General features: G+C 43.2%; 1 protein-coding gene across 5 annotated transcripts in view; it reads right to left on the bottom strand.

The window, feature by feature from the left end:
* Window positions 1-2,371: 2,371 nt before the first annotated feature.
* S100Z (S100 calcium binding protein Z) overlaps window positions 2,372-23,598 on the bottom strand; it is a 47,148-nt gene continuing 25,921 nt past the window's right edge. For 2 of the 5 annotated variants that reach the window (XM_053224154.1, XM_053224148.1), the window contains exons 2-4: window positions 10,722-10,804; window positions 9,823-9,998; window positions 2,372-6,233 (exon numbers count right to left, since the gene is read on the bottom strand). In XM_053224154.1, the coding sequence (XP_053080129.1) occupies window positions 6,075-6,233; window positions 9,823-9,963 (300 nt within the window). In that variant the 5' untranslated portion in view covers window positions 9,964-9,998; window positions 10,722-10,804 and the 3' untranslated portion in view covers window positions 2,372-6,074. Of the gene's footprint in view, window positions 6,234-9,822; window positions 10,805-23,598 lie in introns of those variants that run through there. The other 3 variants (XM_053224151.1, XM_015072091.3, XM_053224150.1) reach the window with 3 other exon arrangements.

Raw genomic sequence — 23,598 nt, 5'->3', positions numbered from 1 at the left:
TTGTGACTCTGACTTTGCATTTTGTCAGCGGCTAGTGGCCCAACCTGGTATGTGTGGGACCCCCAGAGCCAGGTGCTTTTCACCCCTGTGCCCTAGCTATAGAAACAGAAACTTTAAACCTTAAAAACTCATGCTGAAGCACTACTTTTAAAGATCCAATTGAAAACGATATCAACTATTAATGTTGGTATCCGAGAGTAGACAGCTCCATCAAAATAAATGTTCTTCGAAAACATAATGACTGCATAGCAGGCCACCTCTTGGAAGGAAACTCTCGGGGCACCTGGGTGGCTCAGTCGGTTGAGCGTACGACTTCAGCTGAGGTCATGATCTCACAGCTCGTGAGTTCGAGCCCCGCATCAGGCTCTGTGCCGACAGCTCAGAGCCTGGAGCCGCTTCGGATTCTGTGCCTCCCTCTCTTTGTCTGTCCCGCCTCTGCTCATGTTCTATCTCCTTTTCTCTCTCTCTTAAAAATAAACATTTAAAAAAAAGTTTTAAAAAAGAAAGGAAGCTCTCTGAGAGAGCTGGAGAAGTCAAGGGGGAAATAACCTTTTCCCACAGCAGGCATCTGGCAGACACCAACTTGAGAGGGTAGTAGGTTGGATAAAACCCATGAGCTGCGGACTCTAAGCTGGACCAGAGATGTTTGTCCTGTCACCCTTACCACCATTTTCATCTTCACACAATCACTTACTGGGCACTTACTGTGTGTTGGGCACTCGCTATCTTATTTTACCATCAGAGATTGAGGTCTTCCACTCAAGGGTGCGTAATAATCATCTAGAGGGCTTGCTATCAAGGCGGATGCCGCTCTCCCCACCCCATCCCCTTCTGATCCACCAGGACTGCTGTAGGGTCTGGGAATCCCAATGTTCAAAATGCCTTTAGTTGATTCTGAGGCAGATGAGTCACTCAAGTTGGGACTTGCCAGAAAAATGAGACTAAAAGAAGTTAAATAACTTGCCCAAGACCTTTGATCTGAGGTAGCACCCTTCCCCCCCCCCTCCCCTATCCCCCAGGGCCCTAGAGAATATTCTGTCCTGGTTTCTCCCACCTCTCTTCTCTTCTCCCAGGCCCTCTCTGAGCCTAATGCCTGTGTGGTCTTATATTCTTCCAAAGGGAATACGCCCCAGAAAGAACTATGTGACAGGTGCTTGCTTCCAAAATGACACTTCACTCTTTTCTCTTCCCCCCTAGAGTCTAGACCATTTCTATCAGCACCATCAGCATCACCTGTGACTTTGTCAGAAATGCACAATTTCAGGCTCCAGCCCAGACATACTAAAGCTGAATCAGATCCCTAGGTGATTCACCTACACATTAAAGTTGGAACAGCTGCTGTTCTAGACACTTCCCAGCCAGATGTTGATCTGATTAAGCGAGGCATCATAAAAGCAGTGATTTTCAACCCTGTTTGCATTTAGAATCAACTGATGCTCTTTAAAAAATGCTGATGCCTGGGCCCCATCTCCAGACGAATTGAATCAGAATCTTTGTGGGAGGTGGAGCTTACTCATATATATTTTTAATAATATCTCAGATGAGTATAATGTCAACTTAGGGTTCAAAATTCACTGCTTCAAAGATTTAAAAAATTTAGGGGAGTATTGAGAAACAAACAAATGGCTTTAAATTAAAAAAAATATGCATAAAACTGTGGAATGGTTTCCCATGATCGTCAAGATAATTTTCAGGGCAAACCATAAGAGACTCTTAAATACAGAGAACAAACAGGGTTGCGGGAGGTGGGAGAATGGGTTAAACAGGTGATGGATATTAAGGAGGGCACTTGTTTGGATGAACCCTGCGTGTTATATGTAAGTGATGAATCAGTAAATTCTACTACTGAAACCATGACTACACTAAACTTGGACTTAAAAAAAAAGATCAATAGATAGATAGGTGAGATGAATTTCAAATTTCTCAAATTAGCACCAAAGGCCCTTTCCCATCCTGAGTCCTGTCTACCTCTCCAGCCCCATCTCCTGCTTTCCCACCCCTACATGCTAGGGGGCACCAGACCACTTGCATTGCCCTCTTCAACCCTGCAGGACTTCACCCAAATTCTCTCTTTTTTTTAATGTTTATTCATTGTTGAGAGCAAGATCATGAGCAGAGGAGGGGCAGAGAGAGAGGGGGACATAGGATCTGAAGCGGGCTCTGCACTGACAGCCGTGAGCCCAATGTGGGGCTCAAACTCACGAACCGTGAGATCATGACCTGAGCTAAAGTTGGGCACTCATTGGACTAAGCCACCCAGGCACCCCTCAAATTCTTTTCCTGTAATTAACTCTCCCATTTCTTTGTTTTATCAAAGACTCAACTTCAGGTTTCTGCCTCTGGAAAGCCTTTTCTTGGGGGAAAAAGAAACTGTTTTAAATTAAAACTTAAGGTTTTGGGGTATTTTGTACGTTTTTTTGTTTTGTTTTTGTTTTACTTTTGGTTGTTTTTTGTTTGTTTGCTTGTTTGCTTTCTAGCTATTTGTATTGCTGGCCACATCTCAAACTCAGGGCCCCAAAGAGACCTAGGCTGCTGTCTCCCATAAACCTTGTCTTCTAATAACCACACTGGGTAAATGTTAAACATGAGAATGTACTAATGCAGAGACAACCCTGGAATATTGTTTAAAGTTGATTTAAACGGCCACAAATGCAAAAGCCAGTGCCTACAGGCAGAAGAAATGATCAGTTTTGCCTCCTACAAATGTACTGCACATACCTAACACACACACAAGAGAAAGCCCACCCTGGCCTTCACTAGGAAAGAGCTTTTGCTGCATCAAGTAATCTTATGCACTTGAAATCTAATTTGACACATAAATTGCTTTTCCTTATTTTTAATCAATTTTTAGAAAGAGCATGAAATGAACATTGTTTCTTCATTTATTTCTCTATGTTGAGAACATCCTTTCTTGAATTGGATGTGAGGAAAAGTTTGGATTTACTTTTCATGTTTTGGTGACCCATCTTAGGATTGTAAACTTCAAACCAAATTAAAATGAAATGTTTAAAAGCCCCTGAGAAATATTCAGACCTTCTCTTGCGTAAGTAGTGTACCATCTTCTAAGAACAAAGTCTGAGCCCCTCTGAAATATGTGGTGCACTTTTTTCCTTCTCATTTTTCCCCAACCTTTTGAGAGACAGGAGCCAATACTAAGAGTGTACATTTCTTCTCTTGAATGCTCTGACATCTAAATTCTCCCTGTCCTGTCTGCTCAGAACTGGTTTGTGAGAGACAAAAACATTATTCTTTTTTTTTTAAGTTTATTTATTTATTTTGAAAGAGAGGGACCAAGTAGGGGAGGTACAGAGAAAAAAAGGAGAAAGAGAAAATCCCAAGAAGGCTCCACATCGTCAGCGCAAAGCCCAATGAGGGGCTTGAACCCACAAACCGTGAGACCGTGACCTGAGCCCAAAGTCGGAGACTTAACTGACTGAGGACCTGGACACCCCTTCTATTTATTTATTTTTTAATGTTTATCTATTTTTGAGAGAGAGAGAGAGGGAGAGCGCGCGCACATGCATGCGTGCAAGTGGGGGAGGGGCAGAGAGAGGGAAAGTGAGAATCCCAAGCAAGGGGTCCTTGCTATTTGTGCAGAGTCTGACCTGGGGCTCGATCCCACAAACTGTGAGATCATGACCTGAGCCAAAATCAAGAGTAGGATGTTTAACCGACTGGGCCACCCAGGCGCCCCAACTACTTTTCTATTTAAAGAAAAAATAATGACAGGTCCTAGCACTAGAAAATCATCAGTTGGCAGTTTCTTTCATTTACTTAACAGATATTTATTGAGTGTCTACTGTCTGCCGGACTGGGACATAGATACTTTTGCAAGCAAAATCACTCTCACCAGGGTCATTGATGTCTTCGATCATCTCTACCAATGCAAATGTAATGGCTAGTTCTCCTGTCATCTTAACTTCTCCTCTCAGTGGATTTGCCCTCTTTCCTTCTTCAGATACTTTCTTCTCCAGTCTTCTGAGGCACCATACTCTCCTGGTTTTCCTTCTGTCTTCCTGGCCATGCCTCTGCTGTATGATTTGCTGGTTTCTCTTTTTCCTGACAGCTAACTGTTGGATATCTCTTCTTCCCTCCCTACATTCTCATCCTAAGGGATCTCTAGGCCCATGGCTTAGTATCATCTAGATGCTAATGACTTCCAAATGTGGATCTCTAATTCCACTCCTTACCCTGAGCTCTGGACTGGATCATCTATCCAACTGCCCATGTAATATCTCCACTTAGATGTCCAGTAGGCATTTTAAATGGAGCTATTTGGGTGTGAGGGAGGGGAGGGTGGGTGATGGGTATTGAGGAGGGCACCTTTTGGGATGAGCACTGGGTGTTGTATGGAAACCAATTTGACAATAAATTTCATATATTGAAAAAAAAATAAAATAAATAAAATAAAATAAAAATAAATAAATACATGGAGCTATTCTCCCCAATGTCCCCACACTAAAGCTGTTCCTCTCTCAGTCTTTCCCATTTAGTAAATCGCATCATTTGCTTGACCAAAAATCTAAACATTAGAGACTATGTTTGGCTCCATGTACAGAATTCGGCTTAACCAGAGAACAGTCATTCTTTTTTCACACAACAGGAGGACCAGACACAGGCAGACCAGGGCTGTGCCGTGCCTCCTCAATGACCACAATGTCCCAACTCCTTCTATCTTTTTCTTCACTATCCTCATGGTTGCAAGCTGGCAGCCTCACTTCCAGCCTCACATCTACATTCCAACGGAAAGACAAGGAACAAATTAACAAGGTGAAGGTATAGGACCTGTATGGAAATAGCAAAATTCCCAGGAGACTTCTGCTTGCGTCCCATTGTCCAGAACTGTGTTACAAGCTCCACCTCAGCTGCAAGGGAGACTGGGAAATACAGCTTTTTTAGCTGGGCACATTGATTACTAGCCCACACAAATCAGGGCCCTAATACATGGAAGAAAGGGAGAACATTCATAGGATGGGCAAGAGCAGTGAGTGCTCTATTGCCCTGTGGTGCTCTCTTTTCTGACCCTTCCTCACCAGTCCATTGGCACGTCCTACCACTTCCACATCCAAAACACTTAACAAATTGATCTCCATTGCTCGAATCCTGGCCTGGGACACCATCGTCTCTCACTCAGAACAAAGAACGGCCTCCTAACTAGTCTCTCTCTTCCACACTGGCCCTCTCTATAGCCCTTTCTTCAAACGGCAGCCAGGGTAAGTGTTTCCATGCACAACCCACCATTTTCTTTCTAAAATTCTCCGAGGGATCTGCCACAGTCTAGGTTGCCCCGGGCAGATGGTGAGTCAAGGATTTGCATGCGAGTCAGCTATTTGAGAGGGGCAGAGACACAGGGTGGGCGTGTGTGGTGAGACAAAGAAAAGGAGGTAGGCCAGAGACGGTGTGATATCAAGGCAGCCTCCCAGGGCAGGCAACTGAAGCTTAGCCCCAGGGGAAGCCCTGGGAAGTGGTGTAAAATACGTGCCCCAGAATTAGGGGACCCAAGGAGCAAAGGAAGGTACTTATACACCAGCCTTCAAGAGCTGCTGGCTTCAGCTCTTGTGGCTTGAATACCTAGCTCTGAATATGGCGCCCTCTCCTGACCTATCTCACTGACAAAGCCAGCCCTTCTGTTTATCAGCCTTTCTGCTTACAGACCTGCGCAGCTTCTTCCATGTGAAGCAGAATCACCAGAGGGTGGGAGAGCCACCTCTTTTCATTCATGGGATAAGAAGTTCCAGATACAATTTCAGGGTGAGAAGTGTCTCTTAGAAGTGTGCTAAGCTTTCGTCTCATTTGGAAGTGGTGAAATTTTGTGACGCTTGCTCTTTGACAGACACAAAAAGGCATACAACGTCCTTAATGGGACAGGAAGATTTCGAGCAGGGCCTATAAGATTTGGAATATTTAAATCAATATATTCAGGTACACACCATTTAATAATGCTAGCAATTAGTTATATGTATATTATTTCTATTAATGGCATTACTATAACTATAGGTCTGAAGACTGCAGATGAACAGGAAGCAAATAACTATGGATAGATTTCTGCCCTTAGGTCAGCTTACTACTTATCTTTACTTTCCTTTCTTCTTCAGTTGTTCCACAAAGTAATCGTTACAAGCAACTGTCAGAGCTGCCACCATGACCACGAATTCATTAAAATCCACTTCGTTGTCCTTATTGGCATCCAGGTCCTGCATTATCTTATCAACCAACTGGGGATCCTTCTGGCACTAAAAGGAAAGAGAATGTTACTAACTCCCAGGCTTTGAGGTTCATAATGAAATCGCATTGTCCTTTTATTTACACTAAAGTTTTAATTTCCATTTCAGAATCTAAGGGCCATTTCCAAGAGCCCATTCGCAGGTAGATTTAAAGCAAGCACCAATTCTAAATGAGTCTAGCCTTCTGCCCCAGGGCCATATAATTCTGGCCACATAATTCTGGCTCAGGCCATATAATTCACACCGAGAAGAGCAAACAGCATCAGAGTGAGCTGTTGATCCTGAAAATGCATTTACGCAACCTCAAAGGTTGAGGGCCAGAACAGGAGACATGGAACAAAGCAGGCTTTAAAGCCAAAAGGGGATAGTAAGTGGCTCTACCATTTACCAACAATGCGACCGTGAGCAAATCACTTAACATTTTTTAATTTCCTTATTTATAAAATGAGGAGAATATCTCCCCACAGAGTTGGGGCGTACTTCAACACCAGGTTGCTAGATTTAGTAAATAAAAGTATAGGACAGCCAGTTAAATGTGAATTTCAGATGAACAATAAGTAATTTTGTAAGTATGTCCCAAATACTGCGTGGGAAGTACAATATTTTATCTGACAGCCTTACTTAGCACAACACTTGACAGACACACACAAAAGAGGCACCTAATGAAGTATACATCTTGTAAGAAGGACTGCATGTTAGGGGCGCAAAGTACAACACGGAGCCCATAGAGGGGTCAGGGTCCAGAAAGGGTGGGACTAGGAAGCACTCACTTGTCCTATGATTGGTAGTTGATGAGAAAAAATTTTAAGTTTATTTATTTCTTTTGAGAGAGAGAGGGGAGAGAGCAGGGGAGGGGCAGAGACAGAGGGAGAGACAGAGAATCCCAAGCAGTCTGTCTCTGCATCATCAGTGTGGAACACAAGGTGGGACCAGAATTTGAAAAAAATTTTTAAGTTCCTGGGGACTCCTAAAATCACTAAAAAGGTACTGTGGAGAATTACAGTGTTAGGGGAGCCTGGGTGGCTCAGTCAGTTAAGCGTCTGATTCTTGGTTTTGACTCAGGTCATGATCTCATGGTTTGGAGAGTTCAAACCCAAGTCAGGCTCTAGGCTGGCAGCAAGGAGGCTGCTTGGGATTCTCTCTCTCTCTCTCTCTCTGCCCTTCCCCACCTCGGGCTGTCTCTGTCTCTCTCAAAATAAATAAATAAACTTAAAAAATTGTTTTTAAAGAATTACTATGTTAAATTTTTTTTAGTTTAGGGGTGCATGGCTGGCTCAGTTGGTAGAGCATGTGACTCTTGATCTCAGGGTCATGAGTTCAAACCCCACACTGGGCATAGAGATTACTTGAAAAAGTATTTTTAAAATATTTTTTAATGTTTATTTATTTTTGAGAGAGACAGAGACAGAGAGACAGAGAGCGAGTAGGGGAGGGGCAGAGAGAGAAAGAGACACAGAATCTGAAGCAGCTTCCAGGCTCTGAGCTGTTAGCACAGAGCCCGATGACGGGCTCAAACTCGTAAACCGTGAGATCGTGACCTGAGCTGACTGAACCGGCTGAGCCACCCAGGTACCCCTGAAAAAATTTTTTGACTTTAAAGTTTTCCTAAAGAAGGCGGAGGAGAAAAGAGTGTTGTGATTACAAACACTAGAGTCTTTTTTTTTTTTAATTTTTTTTTTTTAACGTTTATTTATTTTTGAGACAGAGAGAGACAGAGCATGAACAGGGGAGGAGCAGAGAGAGAGGGAGACACAGAATCTGAAACAGGCTCCAGGCTCTGAGCTGTCAGCACAGAGCCCGACGCGTGGGGCTCGAACTCACGGACCGCGAGATCATGACCTGAGCCGAAGTCGGCCGCTTAACCGAGAGCCACCCAGGCACCCCAAACACTAGAGTCTTAATACAGGGTTTGGACAAATAACATCACGCCAGGGCAGCACATTGTGCTCCAGTCAATTCAAGGCAGCCCCATAAACATCAGAGTAAAGCGTTTTCCTCAGAAGGGAAGAGCCCCCAAACACTTCATTGTAAGCCTTTATTTACGTGTAGATTTATTAACTCCTGGCTATTTTGAGATGTGAATCTCTTTGCTACCCAACTGGTCACTGGCCAGACACACCCTTTCTGTCACACAGAATCAGCCTCTGCTTCCTGACAAAGCTAAGTATTTGTCACCACAGCGTGAAGTCCCCTGGGCTTCATTTCTGGCATAATACATAATATTGATTTTATAGACAACTAGACAAAGCAGCAGGGGTAACTAGGGCCACTAGTTATAACCAAAACTCCTGGTAAAACTAGCTGCTTCTTTGCTGCCCAGGAATGTTGAATAATTGAGGAAAGCCTAAATATCATTTACAACCCTGGGAAACCCTAGCCACAGGCGATATGGAGAAGGGTCCATGCCTACATCCAGCTGACTCTCCAACAACACAGGGGTTAGGGAGGCCCACCCCTCCTAAAGACATGAAAATCTGTGCGCAACTTTTGACTCCCCAGAAAGTTGTGACCTCCCAGATACTTCACTGCTAATAGCCTGCTGAGCACAGGAGGCTTACTGATAACATCAACAGTAGATTAACACATATTTTGTATGTGATAGGTATTATATACTGTACTCTTACAATAAGAGAGCTAGAGGAGAGAAACGTTATTAAGAAAATCCTAAGAGGGGCACCTGGGTGGCTCAGTCGGTTAAGTGGCCGACTTCGGCTCAGGTCATGATCTCATGGTCTGTGAGTTCGAGTCCCGAGTTGGGCTCTGTGCTGACAGCTCAGAGCCTGGAGCCTGCTTCAAATTCTGTGTCTCCCTCTCTCTCTGACCCTCCCCCGTTCATGCTGTCTCTCCCTGTCTCAAAAATAAATAAACGTTAAAAAAATTGTTTTTTAAAATAAAAATTAAAAAACTAAAAAAAATCGTAAGATGGGGCGCCTGGGTGGCGCAGTCGGTTAAGCGTCCGACTTCAGCCAGGTCACGATCTCGTGGTCCGTGAGTTCGAGCCCCGCGTCGGGCTCTGGGCTGATGGCTCAGAGCCTGGAGCCTGTTTCCGATTCTGTGTCTCCCTCTCTCTCTGCCCCTCCCCTGTTCATGCTCTGTCTCTCTCTGTCCCAAAAATAAATAAACGTTGAAAAAAAAAAATTAAAAAAAAAATCGTAAGAGAAAATACACTTACAGGAGGATTGCACTGTAAAAGATCCACAGAGAAGAGGACCCACGCAGCCTAAACCTGTGTTGTTCAGGAATTGACAGTACACAGAAAACCAAGGCCTCTACTGTTTGCTTGCCTGGCTTTTGAATCTCAGTGCAAACTGCACTGTTTAGGGGCACCTCGGGGGCTCAGTTGGTTGAGCTGCCGACTTCGGATCCGGTCACGATCTCAAGGTTCCTGAGTTCGAGCCCGGCATCGGGCTCACTGCAGTCAGCACAGAGACCGCTTCAGGTCCTCGGTCTCCCTGTCTCTGTCCCTCCCCAGTGCTCTCTCTCTGTCTCTTTCTCTCAAAAATAAGCATTAAAAACAACCCAAAATCAATCGCACTGTTTGTGGCAGAGTGGCAGGAGACCGTACGGGTTACCCTTGCATGTGTAAGCTGCCACTCACCGAGAGGAATTCCGTGAGCTCTTGCTGCAGGAGCATTTTCAGTTCCCCCTTGTTGAGCTTGAATCTGTCCCCTTCCTTGCAGGAGTACTGGTGGAAGATTCTAATCATGATGTTCATGGCAATCTCCAGCTGAGTGGGCATGTTAACCTGATCACTTCCAGGGACTGGCCACCACACTCGGGGGAAAAAAAACACTTGTTCAAAAGAAGCAGATGGGGAAGCCTCAACCCATGCATGAGAACAGAATACTGCCTCCCCCGATCCTCCCACGCCACGGGGGACGCTCGCTAGGCCGTAATGCTCTTCAGTTAAAGCGTCTGTGCATCTGGGGCAGGCTGCGAGAAGACCTGTGCAGGTGAGTTTGCTCCTCCCCAATCTCCACTTCCCCCAAAGCTAGCAGTTCCAGTGGGTTCACAAGTTAGCAATCAGACACACATTGGGTCGATATTAAAACATAGATTTAAAAAAAATAAATCAAACGTAGATTAAAAATAAATAGAAGATGAAGAAAATACCCAATTTCGTACCTGTTCCCCCAGGGCACAATTCAGCAACAGGTGTTTATCATTAAACTCTACTCTTTAAATCCGGGTTCCACCTAGGCAAGCCTGTTCCCCAGAAGACAAAAATTACCAGCAAGGAGAGGTTCAAATGGAAGGGCCTCTGGGTCTGTTTTTAATCGTCAGAAGGAACAGGTGTGCTCTGTTGCCCCGAGGGCCCTCAAGGTAGGGCCGGAGCCCAGTGAGTGTTAGATGAGAAGGCCAATGAGAGGCAAAGAGGAAGCCTTCAGTACCCTCCCTGTGGGGAATATGGGTAGAACTCACATTCAGGTGCTAGGAAGTTGGTGCCTGGGAAGAGCTTTAAAAATAGAGGAGAAAAGAAGAAACACTGGTTCAAACCTGTAGACTCCTTAGCAGGGCCAAGAGCAAGGTCAAGGGAATAAACAGAGCAGACTAAACGAATCCAATGGATGCTTGTATAGCTGTAAAAAAAAGGAGAGAGAGAGAATGAGGAAGCTCTCCATAAGCCAAGTTAGAAAGGAACAAAGCAATCCTAGCTGTGTAACAAAAGAAAAAACCCCACAAATTACACGAATGTATATGCATATATAGTGGCATTTGCCCAAGGAGTCACTGAAAAGATGCATAAGAAATAGAAGTAGTAGCTATAAGGAGTTAGGGGAAAGAGGGTGGGACAGACTGGCTGGGAATAAGAGTTCTTATTTATACATTTTCAGCTGATCTAACTTTTTCAGTTATAGGAATGTATTACCGAGTCAAAAGACTGAAACCGAAAAAAATCCCAGGAGTGCCTGGGTGGTTGAATCAGTTAAGCAACTGATTCTTGATTTCAGCTCAGGTCATGATCTCAAGGTGTGTGAGATTGAGCCCCAAGTGGGTTCTGCCCGGAGCACGGTGCCTGCGGTGCCTGCTTCATATCCTCTCTCTCTGCTCCTCCCCTGCTCTCGCTCACTTTCAAGGAAGCAAAGAAGGAAAGAGAAAGAACAAAAGCCCAGAGCAGCTGTGTATGTAAGAAACCATGTGAGGCAGGATTCCAAGTCAGAAAACTCAGAGAAAAAAGAAAAACTAAAGCCAGAAATTGGCTACTGTGCTTTTAAACACTGCCTGTCTTCTTAAGACTGAAATTCAATTATATAAAAAGCAATATTTATATTTCCTTTCAACAAGCCTGTTGGGACGGAGCCTCTGCCAGCCCATCCCCCTCCCTCTTACCACCCACATACTCCACTGAAACCTCCCTGGAGCTCCCCCGGGGAGGTTCTCACTAAATAGATACCTAAAGTCCAATTTTCAAAAATATTTTTAAATTAGTGTTTTATTATTAAAAGAATGTCACATATGCTAAAATCATAATATTTTCAATACTCAAGAGTTTGAAATAGAAGTAAATTTCTCTCTCCACCATTCCCCACCCTTGTCCCTCTCCATTAACAGTTTCCTGGGTGAGGGGTGCCTGGGTGTCTGAGTTGGTTAAGCGTCTGACTTCGGATCAGGTCATGATCGCGTGGTTTGTGGGTTCGAGCCCCGTGTTGGGCTCTGTGCTGACAGCTCAGAGCCTGGAGCCTGCTTTGGATTCTGTGTGTGTGTCTCTTTCTCTCTGCCCCTCCCCTGCTCATGCTCTGTCTCCCTCTCTCTTTCTGTCTCTCAAAAATAAATAAACATTAAAAAAATTTTTAAAAAAAGAAAAAAGTACTTAAGCACATAATATATCACTTATATTAGTTATACTATGGCAATATTATTATATATTATTATATATTATATTATGTTATATTATGTTATAATAACTGATACAAATTACTTGACAACACTCAGGTGAGAATCATTTCTTATAATGTGCTTGTGTAGGAAGACCCAAAATAAAAAAGCTACCAATGTTTTCTGAATTCTATGTATGCAACACAACCCCAATAAAAGTAACAAGATTTGCACCAAGGGCAAGGTTTATCTGTCATGTTTACACAGGGCCTGGTGTAACCAAAATGCCTGATAAATATTTGAATATATGTAGGTACATTCATCTAGTGGAATAATATGCAACTTTAGTGAAGATTGGGATAGATCCATGTAGTGATATAAAAAGATTTCCAGGGGCACCTGGGTGGCTCAGTTGGTTAAGTGTCTGCTTCACCTCAGGTCATGCTCTCACGGCTTGTGGGTTCAAGCCCCACATCAGGCTCTGCGCTGACAGCTCAGAGCCTGGAGCCTGCTTTGGATTCTGTGTCTCCCTCTCTCTGCCCCTCCCCCGATCATGCTCTGTCTCTCTCTCTTTGTTTTTTTTGTTTTTTTTAATGTTTATTTATTTTTGAGACAGAGAGAGACAGAGCATGAACAGGGGAGGGTCAGAGAGAGAGGGAGACACAGAATCTGAAACAGGCTCCGGGCTCTGAGCTGTCAGCACAGAGCCCGATGTGGGGCTCGAACCCACAGACCGCGAGATCATGACCTGGGCTGAAGTCGGACGCTCAACCGACTGAGCCACCCAGGCGCCCCTGTCTCTCTCTCTTTGAAAAATAAACATTAAAAAAATTTTTAAAAAGATGTCTAAGATACATTAAGTGAAAAAAACAAGGCGTACCACATGTTGAGACTATCATGTACATTTATTTGTAAGGGTACATATATAATATGTATCTTATATAAATTTGTGTGTGTGTGTGTGTGTGTGTGTGTATATATATATATATATTTTTTTTTTTCCTGTAAGGATAATAGCAGCTGACACATACATAGCACTGACTATGTGGCAGGCACATATTTGAACTCATGTAATACTTTCTGTTAAGTAGGTACTACGTTATCCCGTTTATACAGATGGGGAAACAGACTGTGGTAACTAACTACCCAAGGATCACACAGCTTGTGGCAGAGGTGAGAGCTGAAGCAAGGGGGTCTGAGCTTCTCAGCATCATGATCCTGCCTCTCTCCCCAAGGAAAGCATTTTTGTTTGTTTGTTTGTTTTTAATGTTTATTTATTTATTTTTGAGAGAGAGAGAGCAAGAGAGAGCGAGAGCACAAGCTGGGGAGGGGCAGATAGAGAGGGAGACACAGAATCCCAACAGGCTCAAGGCTCCCGGATGTTACTGCAGAGCCGGATGCGGGGCTTGAACACACAAACTGAAAGATCATGACCTGAGCTGAAGTCGGACGCTTAACCGATTGAGCCACCCATGTGCCACTTCTGTCACTATTTTTAAATACCAGTTGATCTCGCCCATTTCTCTCCATTTTTCCCCACCTTGGGACTTCATAATTTTGATCTCTATTACCAAAACAGAGGTAGCTTCCTTTCTGTTCTCTCTACTTTCTGTTCTCCATTCCCATTTCCATTCTGCTGTCAGACCAGTTTAGCAAAAGCACAAATCACGGCCCTCACCCCTGTGTAGTCAAAAGTCCCACCTTGCCTAAAAACTGACCAAAATGCTGTGCTCTCATTCTTCCTTGCCTTGGCACATTCTGGAAAGCTCATTGTATCTATTCTTTGAAGCTCAGTTCAAATATCTCCTCTTGGAAGTTTTCCAGCACTTTCCCAACTTTGAACCTCCCACCTTGGGTAGATGCCCACCTGTCTTCTTATCCACTGGAGCATCTCTTTATCGTTTTTATCATTTCATTTAGCACACATTCCTGTAATCACTTTTTTTTTTAAGCCTGCTCATATAGTCTCCACTCTACGGACCATGAATGAGTCCTTTGATGGCAGATTTGATATCTGGTTCATCTCTGAAATGTTAGCACCAATTCCAACAATAGGAGGGAAATGCTCAGAAATCTTTGCTGGTGGATGGATTAATGAGCAAAGGACCCATAGTGGGAAACTAAGATCTTTAAAGATTTCAGCCTTGTCTAGTTTAATTGTCTAAAGATTTGATTGCCTTTACTTCATATAAAAAACTTTTGTTTCATCAAAGGGAGAGACAGAAAATAGTCATTTCAAATAATATAAGCAGTTTGAATTTGGAATTAAATACTTTCAGATTTAGTTGCTGAAGTTAATAAATGCACTAAGTCTTACAGAGCACGTATGTCTCAGCAGTATTATATATATTTAAATCATATTCAACCACAAATGAATTTACTTGGAGAATTCAGATGGCAGGCAAAACTCTTAATGGAATGTATATGTAAAATTGTCATGCTATAATCTGATTCGAGAGATGAGAATGTGACCTCTGTCTTCTTTGCTCTTGGGATTTAGAAACAAGGTGGTTTCTACTTGGTTTCTGCTTGGTTTTAGCAGACCTAGATATTTCTTTTGGTACATGCTGCCCCTTAGCGTCAGGCTGTAGGGCTGCACCTGGAAACACTCTCATTCCCAGAATGCGCTTGAAATTGTGTAAGACTCTTGGCCCTTCAGCGGGCTTATCTGTGATGTAAGCCAGCCTCAACCTCCACCCTCCAGGAACCTTTCAGAAACAAAGATAATGTCAAAAGGACTCGGTCAGGCTAGGAACGCAAATTTACAAGTGACATGAAATCCCAGGGTGGGCAAAGAAGACACATTTGTTTAAGTCCCTTTACATATTCTATTCATTATTACAGTTTTACTTTTCAATCTCTGGCATGAGTCATAACCCTTAGGGCTAAAAGGTATAATTGTGCATCCAAGATGGCGTGCAAAGAATGAGAAAAATGGAAATTTCAGATCTGGGGGAGTTTACAAGTAAGGGCTATTTTGGAGGGAAAAAGTACAAATCCACAGGTAGGAGGCAAAAAGAGGAGAGTTGGTTTAAGTGGGGCCATGGCCCAGGAGTCTAAAAGAAAGGAAGTATGTGAAAAAAATAGGCCATCATATTAACTGGGACACCACCGAGCCCCCCAGGCTGCTGAACCTGCCACAAAATCCTAGGAGGCTCTGCCTCTGGGGTCAAGGCCAGGGTTATGCAGGAGGCCAAATTGCCTCCTTGCAAAGTTTCCAGTTTTGTCCTTTAAAAAAAAATTTTTTTTAAATATTTATTTATTTTTAAGAAGAGCAAAAGACAGAGTGTGAGCTGAGGGGGGGGGGCGGGGGGGTGTGAGGAGTAGGGCACGGAGGGAGACACAGAATCCGAGGCAGTTTGCAGGCTCCAAGCTGTCAGCACAGAGCCTGATGCAGGGCTTGAGCGGACCAACCGTGAGATCATGACCTGAGCTGAAGTTGGACACTTAACCGACTGAGCCACCCAGGCGCCCCGTGTCTTTTTATTCAACCTGATTCAAATGGTCTGACATTTTCATAGCTATGACATGGATGGAATCTATGATTACATGCGTGTGGGAAGGAGGGATTACAAGGCAGCATGAGGAAACTTTTGGGGGTGATGGATATGGTCATTGTCTTGATCGTGGTGATGATGTACACATGTCAGAATTTATCCAAATATACCTTTTAAATGTGTGCTTTAGGGGCGCCTGGGTGGCTCAGTCGGTTAAGCGGCCGACTTCGGCTCAGGTCACGATCTCGCGGTCCGTGGGTTTGAGCCCCGCGTCGGGCTCTGGGCTGACGGCTCAGAGCCTGGAGCCTGCTTCCGATTCTGTGTCTCCCTCTCTCTGACCCTTCCCCGTTCATGCTCTGTCTCTCTCTGTCTCAAAAATAAATAAATGTTAAAAAAATTTTTTTTAAATAAATGTGTGCTTTATTATGTGCTCCATTATAACTCAATAAAGCTAGTCAAAGAAACTTTCCCAGAATCACATAACTAGATTACAGCATGCTGACGTTCAAACCCATGTGTGTCTGACAAAAATAAAGAAATACATAAAATTATGCAGCCATTTAAAATTAGAATTAGAAAGACTGAAGAAAAAAAAACAGAAAAAAGAAAAAAAAAGAAAAACTACAGAAATGCAAAAATATTTTTCCCAGCACAATAAATGACAGTAGCAAAATAAACCATATGGGTGCAGTCATGGAAAAAATCTGCATACATGTAGAAGAGAAGGAAAATACGAATAGTTTGAATAGTTATCTAATAGAATTATGGATGCTTTTTAAAAGTTTCAATGCTGCCATTAAATTGTATTTTCAATTAAATATCAATTATGATTGTATAATATCTAAAATTATAATCTATCTCCATATTAGGCAATGTCTTTTAAGGTGCAATGTTGAATTTTAATACTTAGTATATAAAATTCTAGGTTCAAAATGATTATGCCATTTGTTTATATATGCAAGAGAAAAGATAAAGGAACTATGCAAAAATGTTAACAGGAGTTTTTGAAGGAGGTTTTTTCTTTTTTCTACATGTGTTGTTCTTGGTTTTGGTAATTTTAAATCTTCAGTAATAGCTCTTTTTACTTTTATAACTAAAAAAATGCAATGGAGTGTTTTAAAAATCATGGAGTTGACAAAGCATTTGAACCACCTAAATATAGATTTTTGGCTGTACTATCCACTGACTTTCCTCAGGCACTTTCGAGTTTGCAAAGCTCTTTTTACACACACTATTAAGCAGCAAATATTTTCCCAGTGCTAGATAGAGTCCGTGAGAAATTACATAATTCAGGACAAATGCTCAAATGTTACTGAAAAATACATTATTAAATACCAAACCAACCATAAGGTACATAAGTGGGCCTCCTTCTTCATGAGAGGAGAAGGACAACCTCAAGTTAATCCCCTTGAACTCCTTTTCCTTTGACAAAGTTTTTTATTCCAAAGTTGGTTTAAGGATCAGCATGTGGGCTCACTGTGGAGGGTGGGGGGGCTGTCCTGTTTCTCATTCTTCTGAAAACAATTAGGACAATGACGTGAAGGGCAGGGGTCCCTTGAGGAACCAGAAACCGTAAGGAGAGCTGTGACTGCACATTTCTCCTCACCCTTGTGGTCCAAAACAAACAAACAAACAAACAAACAAACAACAACCCAGAAACAAAACAGGCTTCGGAGACTGGCCACACATTTCTGCCAGGAAAGTCTGTCTCTGCTCCAGGAACTGCAGAAAGATTCTTCCCTTTTCTTTCCCTTTAAGGATCTCTCCTACATCCCTGAGTTCAAGGTGTATCCTATCTGCTGAATACCTGCTGAATTCAAGATATGTCATCTTGCCCTCTACCTGAAGACTAAAGCTAACAGTAAAAAAGAAGAGGAATTCTAAGAGCAGCTGGCTGGCTCAATCAGGGGAATATATGACCCTTGATTGCGACGTTGTGAGTTCAAGCCCCACACTGGGTGTAGAGATTACTTAAAAAAAAATCTTCCTTTTTCTGTTACAAGTCAAACACCTATTTCCCCAGATGAAATGAGGAGATTTTTACAATTCGCTTCAAAATAATTCAGTGGCTGGGAGATAGGTGGTTTGGTAGGAAGTGGGTAGAGAAGACATTGAACCAGACTGGCCATGAGTCCATTTTAACCGGTGAAGCTGGGAGCTGGGTACATGGCAGTTCTTCAGTCTACTTTTTTAGTCTCTATGTTTGAAACTTTCCTTAATAAAAAGTGTGCATATACGTATATACACATACATAATCCCCACCTTTGTCAGCATGAGAAAAAAAGTTAATACTGCAATTATTTCACCAGAGAAGTGACTTAATGGCACTGAGCATATGGAGGATTACTGATAGAGAAGCTGTGACTTTTTGTCACTGCTACACAGAGATAAAGAACAGCTTAAACATAGTAAGGGCAACAAGAACCTCCCCAACAATGAAGGCTGTTAAACACTGAAATAATTACTAGGAGAAGATAGCTAAGGAAATTCTTTCACTGCAAATAGAGATTAAAACAGAGTTCTTTACATGATGGGTAAGCAGAATATTAACGCTTGTTGGTTGCCCAAATTTATTCTGGGGCCAAAGGAGGTGGGTGAATCTTGATGTGAACCTTAGCCAGTCACAATGACTAGACTGGAAAAAAAAAAAAGCAGGTAGAATAGAACGCGTTTGGACAAGTGGCATGCATCTATTCCACAGGTCTGAACCTCAGCTTGTTTACTGTCTAGCTATTAGGAAGCCCAACAATTACACTTCCAATGTCAGCCAAAACCACAGTCCTTGTCTGCAAGGATGCTGAAACAAGGTCCCACTGGTAGCCAGTCTTCACAATGGCACCAAAATGACTTTTGTCTCCTGTATTCACCCCTTGGTGTTCGTCCCCTCCCACACTGAGCATCACTGATCCGTGTTACCAATAGGATATTGTGTGTGACTTGTAAGACTAGGGCGTAAAAGGGGTGCCTGGGTGGCTCAGTTTGACTCCTGATTTTTGCTCAGGTCATGATCCCAGGGTGGTGAGATTGAGCCCCATGTTAGGCTCCGTGCTGAACTTGGAGATCATGGAGTCTGCTTGAGATTCTCTCTCTCTCTCTCTCTCTCTCTCTCTCTCTCTCCCTCTGCCCCTTCCCCCTACCTCGAGCACTGCGCTCATACTCACAGGCACTCTCTTTTTCTCTCTCTCTCAAAAAAAAAAAAAAAAGCTTAGGGCATAAAAGACATTGTGACTTCTGCTTTGCTTCCTCTTAGATCACATGCTCTGGGGAAGTCAGTTACCACGTTGTGAGGACACCCAACAAGCCCCATGCAGAGAGATCCATGTGGCAAAGAACAGAGGCCTTCAGCCAACAAGCAGCACCAACTTGCCAGGCATGTGATGAGACTCCTTAAAAGGGGATCCTCCAGCCACAGTCAAGCCTTCACATGACCGCAGGACGACATTTTAGGAAACCCCAAGCCACAACTGCAGCTACATAGCTCCCAAATTCCTGTCCACAGGAACTACATGAGATAATACATATTTAAAGCAAAATTTTGGGTAAATCGTTATGAAACAATAGACATCTATATAGCTTGTTGTTTAAAAGTTTAGTCTTTTTTTTTTAACGTTTATTTATTTTTGAGAGAGAGTGAGAATGGGGCAGGGGCAGAGAGAGAGGGGACAGAGGGTCTGAAGCAGGCTCCGTGCTGAAAGCAGACAGTCCAATGTGGGGCTTGAACTCACTAACATTGAGATCATGACCTGAGCCCAAGTCAGCCGCCTAACTGACTGAGCCACCCAGGCGCCCCCAAAATTCTAGTCTTTTTTACATGACTCTTCAGAAAAATGGTGCAATGTAAATAAATATGTGCCTTCTATTATAAGTTCTCAGAAATACACACGTAAGAAAGGAAATTCTCATATGTGGTCTCAGAATGGACAAACTCTTACAGGAGGGGGCACTGTTTCCCGTTTTCCACAGCACCTTTCTCCACAAAGCAGAAGTGAAGATTTAGGGGGAGTAACAATGCTGCAAGTGACCTCCTAGAATAGCTTAATAGAGTTACTACAGGGCTTTTAAAAAATTAACAGTTTAACCGAAAACCGCTGTTTCTGATACTGAAAACATCACCTCGGATCACAAAGCAGCACGGCTTTCTCACTCCTCAGCATCATCCAAGCAATGTCTGCTTAATAAAACTTCTCTTATTTCCAAAGTTCACTCAAGTGCATTAGTACTTATTTCTCAGTTGTGGGTTTTTGTGATTCACAACCCAGAACTCCAAAAGCTTCCTAGCAGCCCCCTCCCCAGCTTCCCAGAGTGAGAAGCTGAGAGAGCAAGGCCCATCCCAGAGTCTCCAGGGAGAAAGGTTTCTCCCTCCATTCTAGCCTCCTCCAATAAATGGCAACCCTAAAAGTTTTCTGTTTCTGAAATTTGTTCAGTAGCGTAAGCTCATCTTTTTTATTCTCTGCCACAAATGAGGTTAGAGATAGAGCCCAATGTGGGGCTCAAACTCCCGAACCGTGAGATCATGACCTGAGCCAAAACCAAGAATCAGATGTTTAACCGACTGAGCCACCCAGGTGCCCCTCGCAAGAGTTTTGAGAGCCAGTCATATTTATTTCAATGTAATCCTTTTCTGTTTCAGCAGCTACTCTCAACTTCCATAGCTTGCCATTAAGAGCCCTGAGTGGTTTGCCCCATTCAAGACAGACTCTGCTAAACCGATAAAATCTCCATAGAGCTCTGCCCTTGGTCCAGAAAGCAGCAGACTCTCCAAAAAGAATAGGCCTGATAGACTGGATTTGCCAGTTTCAGGTTAAGTTACAAACTTAGGCAAAGCTGCAGAGCCTAATTACGGTTGCACCTTTCTAGACCACTAGATTCCCTGGAGTTTGGTGTTTGCCTCCATGTGACTAAGACTCCTCACTTTCCAGCAGAGATGGATGGGGTCCAGGGCGTGAAGATCCTGTATCATTTTTTGGGGGGGAAGGAGGGACTTTAATACATATGCCTCCAAAAGACCTGGACTCCAACAAAGTTATTTGCTCATTTTCAGCAAGCAAACTCCTCCTTTTCCCAGCAGCTCAGAAATAGATTGGTGGTGGTAAAAGTTGCTCAGATATCCTAATCTTAGTCAACTCTGAGCACCCAAGTTCATATAATAATGATATATTTCTCCTACCTTGATTTGGCTCTCAATACATGGACACCATACGCTTTAATGTTTACTTTTTTTTTTTTTTTTTAATTTTTAACGTTTATTTATTTTTGAGACAGAGAGAGACAGAGCATGAACGGGGGAGGGTCAGAGAGAGGGAGACACAGAATCTGAAACAGGCTCCAGGCTCTGAGCTGTCAGCACAGAGCCCGACGCGGGGCTCGAACCCACGGACCGTGAGATCATGACCTGAGCCGAAGTCGGCCGCTTAACCGACTGAGACACCCAGGTGCCCCTAATGTTTACTTTTCTTTAGCCAAAGCAAACCATCTGGTTACAATTGAAAATTTTTTTAGATTTTTTATATTCTATATATCCACCAAGTTGAGACATTTCTCTTTACAGCCTATAGCCTTAGCAGGTTCATTTCCTATGTATCATCCCTGTAAAGGAATAGGAGTTGAAAAACTCCCATACTTACTCACTTATAAACATATAGTTTTTTGGTTTTTTTTTTAATTTTTTTTTTTACATTTATTTATTTTTGAGAGACAGAGTGAGACAAAGTGAGAGTGGGGGAGGGGCAGAGAGACAGGGAGACACAGGATCGGAAGCAGGCTCCAGGCTCTGAGCTGTCAGCACAGAGCCCAACGCGGGGCTCGAACCCACAGACCGTGAGATCATGACCTGAGCCGAAGTCAGACACGCAACCGACTGAGCCACCCAGGCGCCCCTATAAACATATAGTTTTGAAATAAAAGTTTAGAGGTTACTTGTGAAGAATTTATGTTTTTAGACTTGGGAATGATTAGCCTCCACCCTGGTTATCATTGCCCTACGACGATAACACAGTGGATCTCAGAGGAATCAGCCATTTCCCCTCACCTTTTTCTTGGCCTGATGTTCCCTAAGCCAATCTGTGCCATGATTTGACTGGCAAGAGAAGATGGCTGAAGACTGAGAAGGAACGAAAGACCCTTGGAAATCCCTGAAGTTTCACATACTTTTGGAACTTCATTTCGATTGCTTCAAGAGAGAGGCTCCACCCTCTTTATACCTATCAAAAGATGACTGACAGACTGAAACCGGTCCTGGCTGTTCTGTCTTTTAGCAAGCAAAATCTTTATTGCTTCAAATTCTGGATAGATAGGAACTTCCATTAAGCCCTTTTAAAAACTGGCTAAAGAAAATGGCAGGCAAAAACCAACAAAAGATGTTCCTAGGAGCTCATGAAGTTATATTTTATTATAAACAATTTTTATTTTTTCTAAAAATCTTAGGTAAGGAAGTTTCTTCGAGAGACTCTAGGTTTGATTATTAAAAACAAGAATGGGATGGATCAAGAGAATTTTTATCTAACGAATCCATTTCAGAGAGAGGATGTATGGAACCCCAGATTTCATTTGAGATATGCAAGTCCTATACTGGTTGGCTGTATTTGACACTGTTTCCCATTCCTGCCTTCTGAAGGCTTCTATTCTTTGTTTCTATGATCTCTTACTATGAGGCTTTCCCTCCAACCTCTAACTCTTCTTCCTCTGTGTCCTTGCCTCTGAAGGAATCTTGCCTTCTAATGTCTGCCCTTTAAATGTGGGTATTCTCCAGTGCTCTATGTGGTCAACACAGGCAATTTTATCTACTATGATGGTTTCACCTTCAGGCTATAAAATTCCAATTCCCAAGCCTACTTCCTCAACCCTGACCTGAGATCCCTGAGAATCGTAGCAGTACTGTTTTACTTCCATTCACCTACAATACAGACCCACAACTTCCTGTGACATGCCAATGTTTTGCATAGCCTAGCTACTTGCCTATCACTTGTATACTTACACTTCCAGGAGGAGAAATTAGATCATGAATTTTATTGCTCTTTCTTTGGACTTGAATTTGTCATAGGCTATACTAGTTAGAATGCATTTTGGGGCGCCTGGATGGCTCAGTTAAGCGTCCGACTTCAGCTCAGGTCATGATCTCATGGTTCGTGGGTTTGATCCCTGCATCGGGCTCTGCTGAATGCTTGCTCAGAGCCTGGAGCCTGCTTCGGATTCTGTGTCTCCTCTCTCTGCCCCTCCCCTGCTCGTGCTCTCACTCTGTCTCTCAAAAATAAGTAAATGTAATAAAAACAATTTTTTTTAAAGTCATCTCTATGCCTAACACGGGGCTTAAACTCATGACCCTGAGATCAAGAGTCTCATGCTCCACCTAATGAGCTAGCCAGGTGCCCCATCATCCTCAAAAATCTTAAAAGGAATTATTAGCCCTGGTTTACAGCTTTTTAAGCTGAGGCACAGAGTGGTTTCATAGCTTTCCCAAAGTCGCTGCAGCAATGAAGTGAGGATTTGAACCCAGGGCATCTGGTTCCAGAAGTACTTAATGTTTACCACACTAGGAGGCATACAGAGGGGAGGGAATCTATCTCCAGCAGTTTCTTGCCAGACTCAGGGCCTTCCCACTCTGTTTACTCAGAGATTTATGGGCTGTGAATCATAAATTACAGTTCTTCCTGCTTTCCCTCATAAGGAACATGCCTGCCAAGCCCTGAGTCTGGATTCGCACAGCCACAGAGGCTTCCTCAGACCTGTGCAATTCCCAGCCAGGGCTCCTCACTGCCCCAGCTCCCTGAAGGAAGACTGCTCCCATCACCATCCCCTGAAATTTAGATAAGAGCATTCTCCTTACCTCATCTCTTCAGAATGCAGCTGGAAGATTAAAAAAAAAAAAAAACAAGGTGGAAGATTCTTGTTTCTAAATCTAGTAGTTGGAGTGTGAGGGGGGAGGGCTTTGGGCCAGAGAGTAGGGGTTGAGGAGCACAAACAAGGGCAGGAAGCAGTTGCCATGGGGCTTCCTCTCTAAAAGGTGACCTTACCTTGGCCGCAAAAGAAACACACACACACACACACACACACACACAGCCCAT

The sequence above is a fragment of the Acinonyx jubatus genome, chromosome A1, assembly GCF_027475565.1.
Source record: "Acinonyx jubatus isolate Ajub_Pintada_27869175 chromosome A1, VMU_Ajub_asm_v1.0, whole genome shotgun sequence".
In the NCBI taxonomy this organism is placed as follows: Eukaryota; Metazoa; Chordata; class Mammalia; order Carnivora; family Felidae; genus Acinonyx; species Acinonyx jubatus.
Note: the sequence above shows the minus strand (reverse complement) of the source record. Positions and strands in the feature narration are given on the sequence as shown.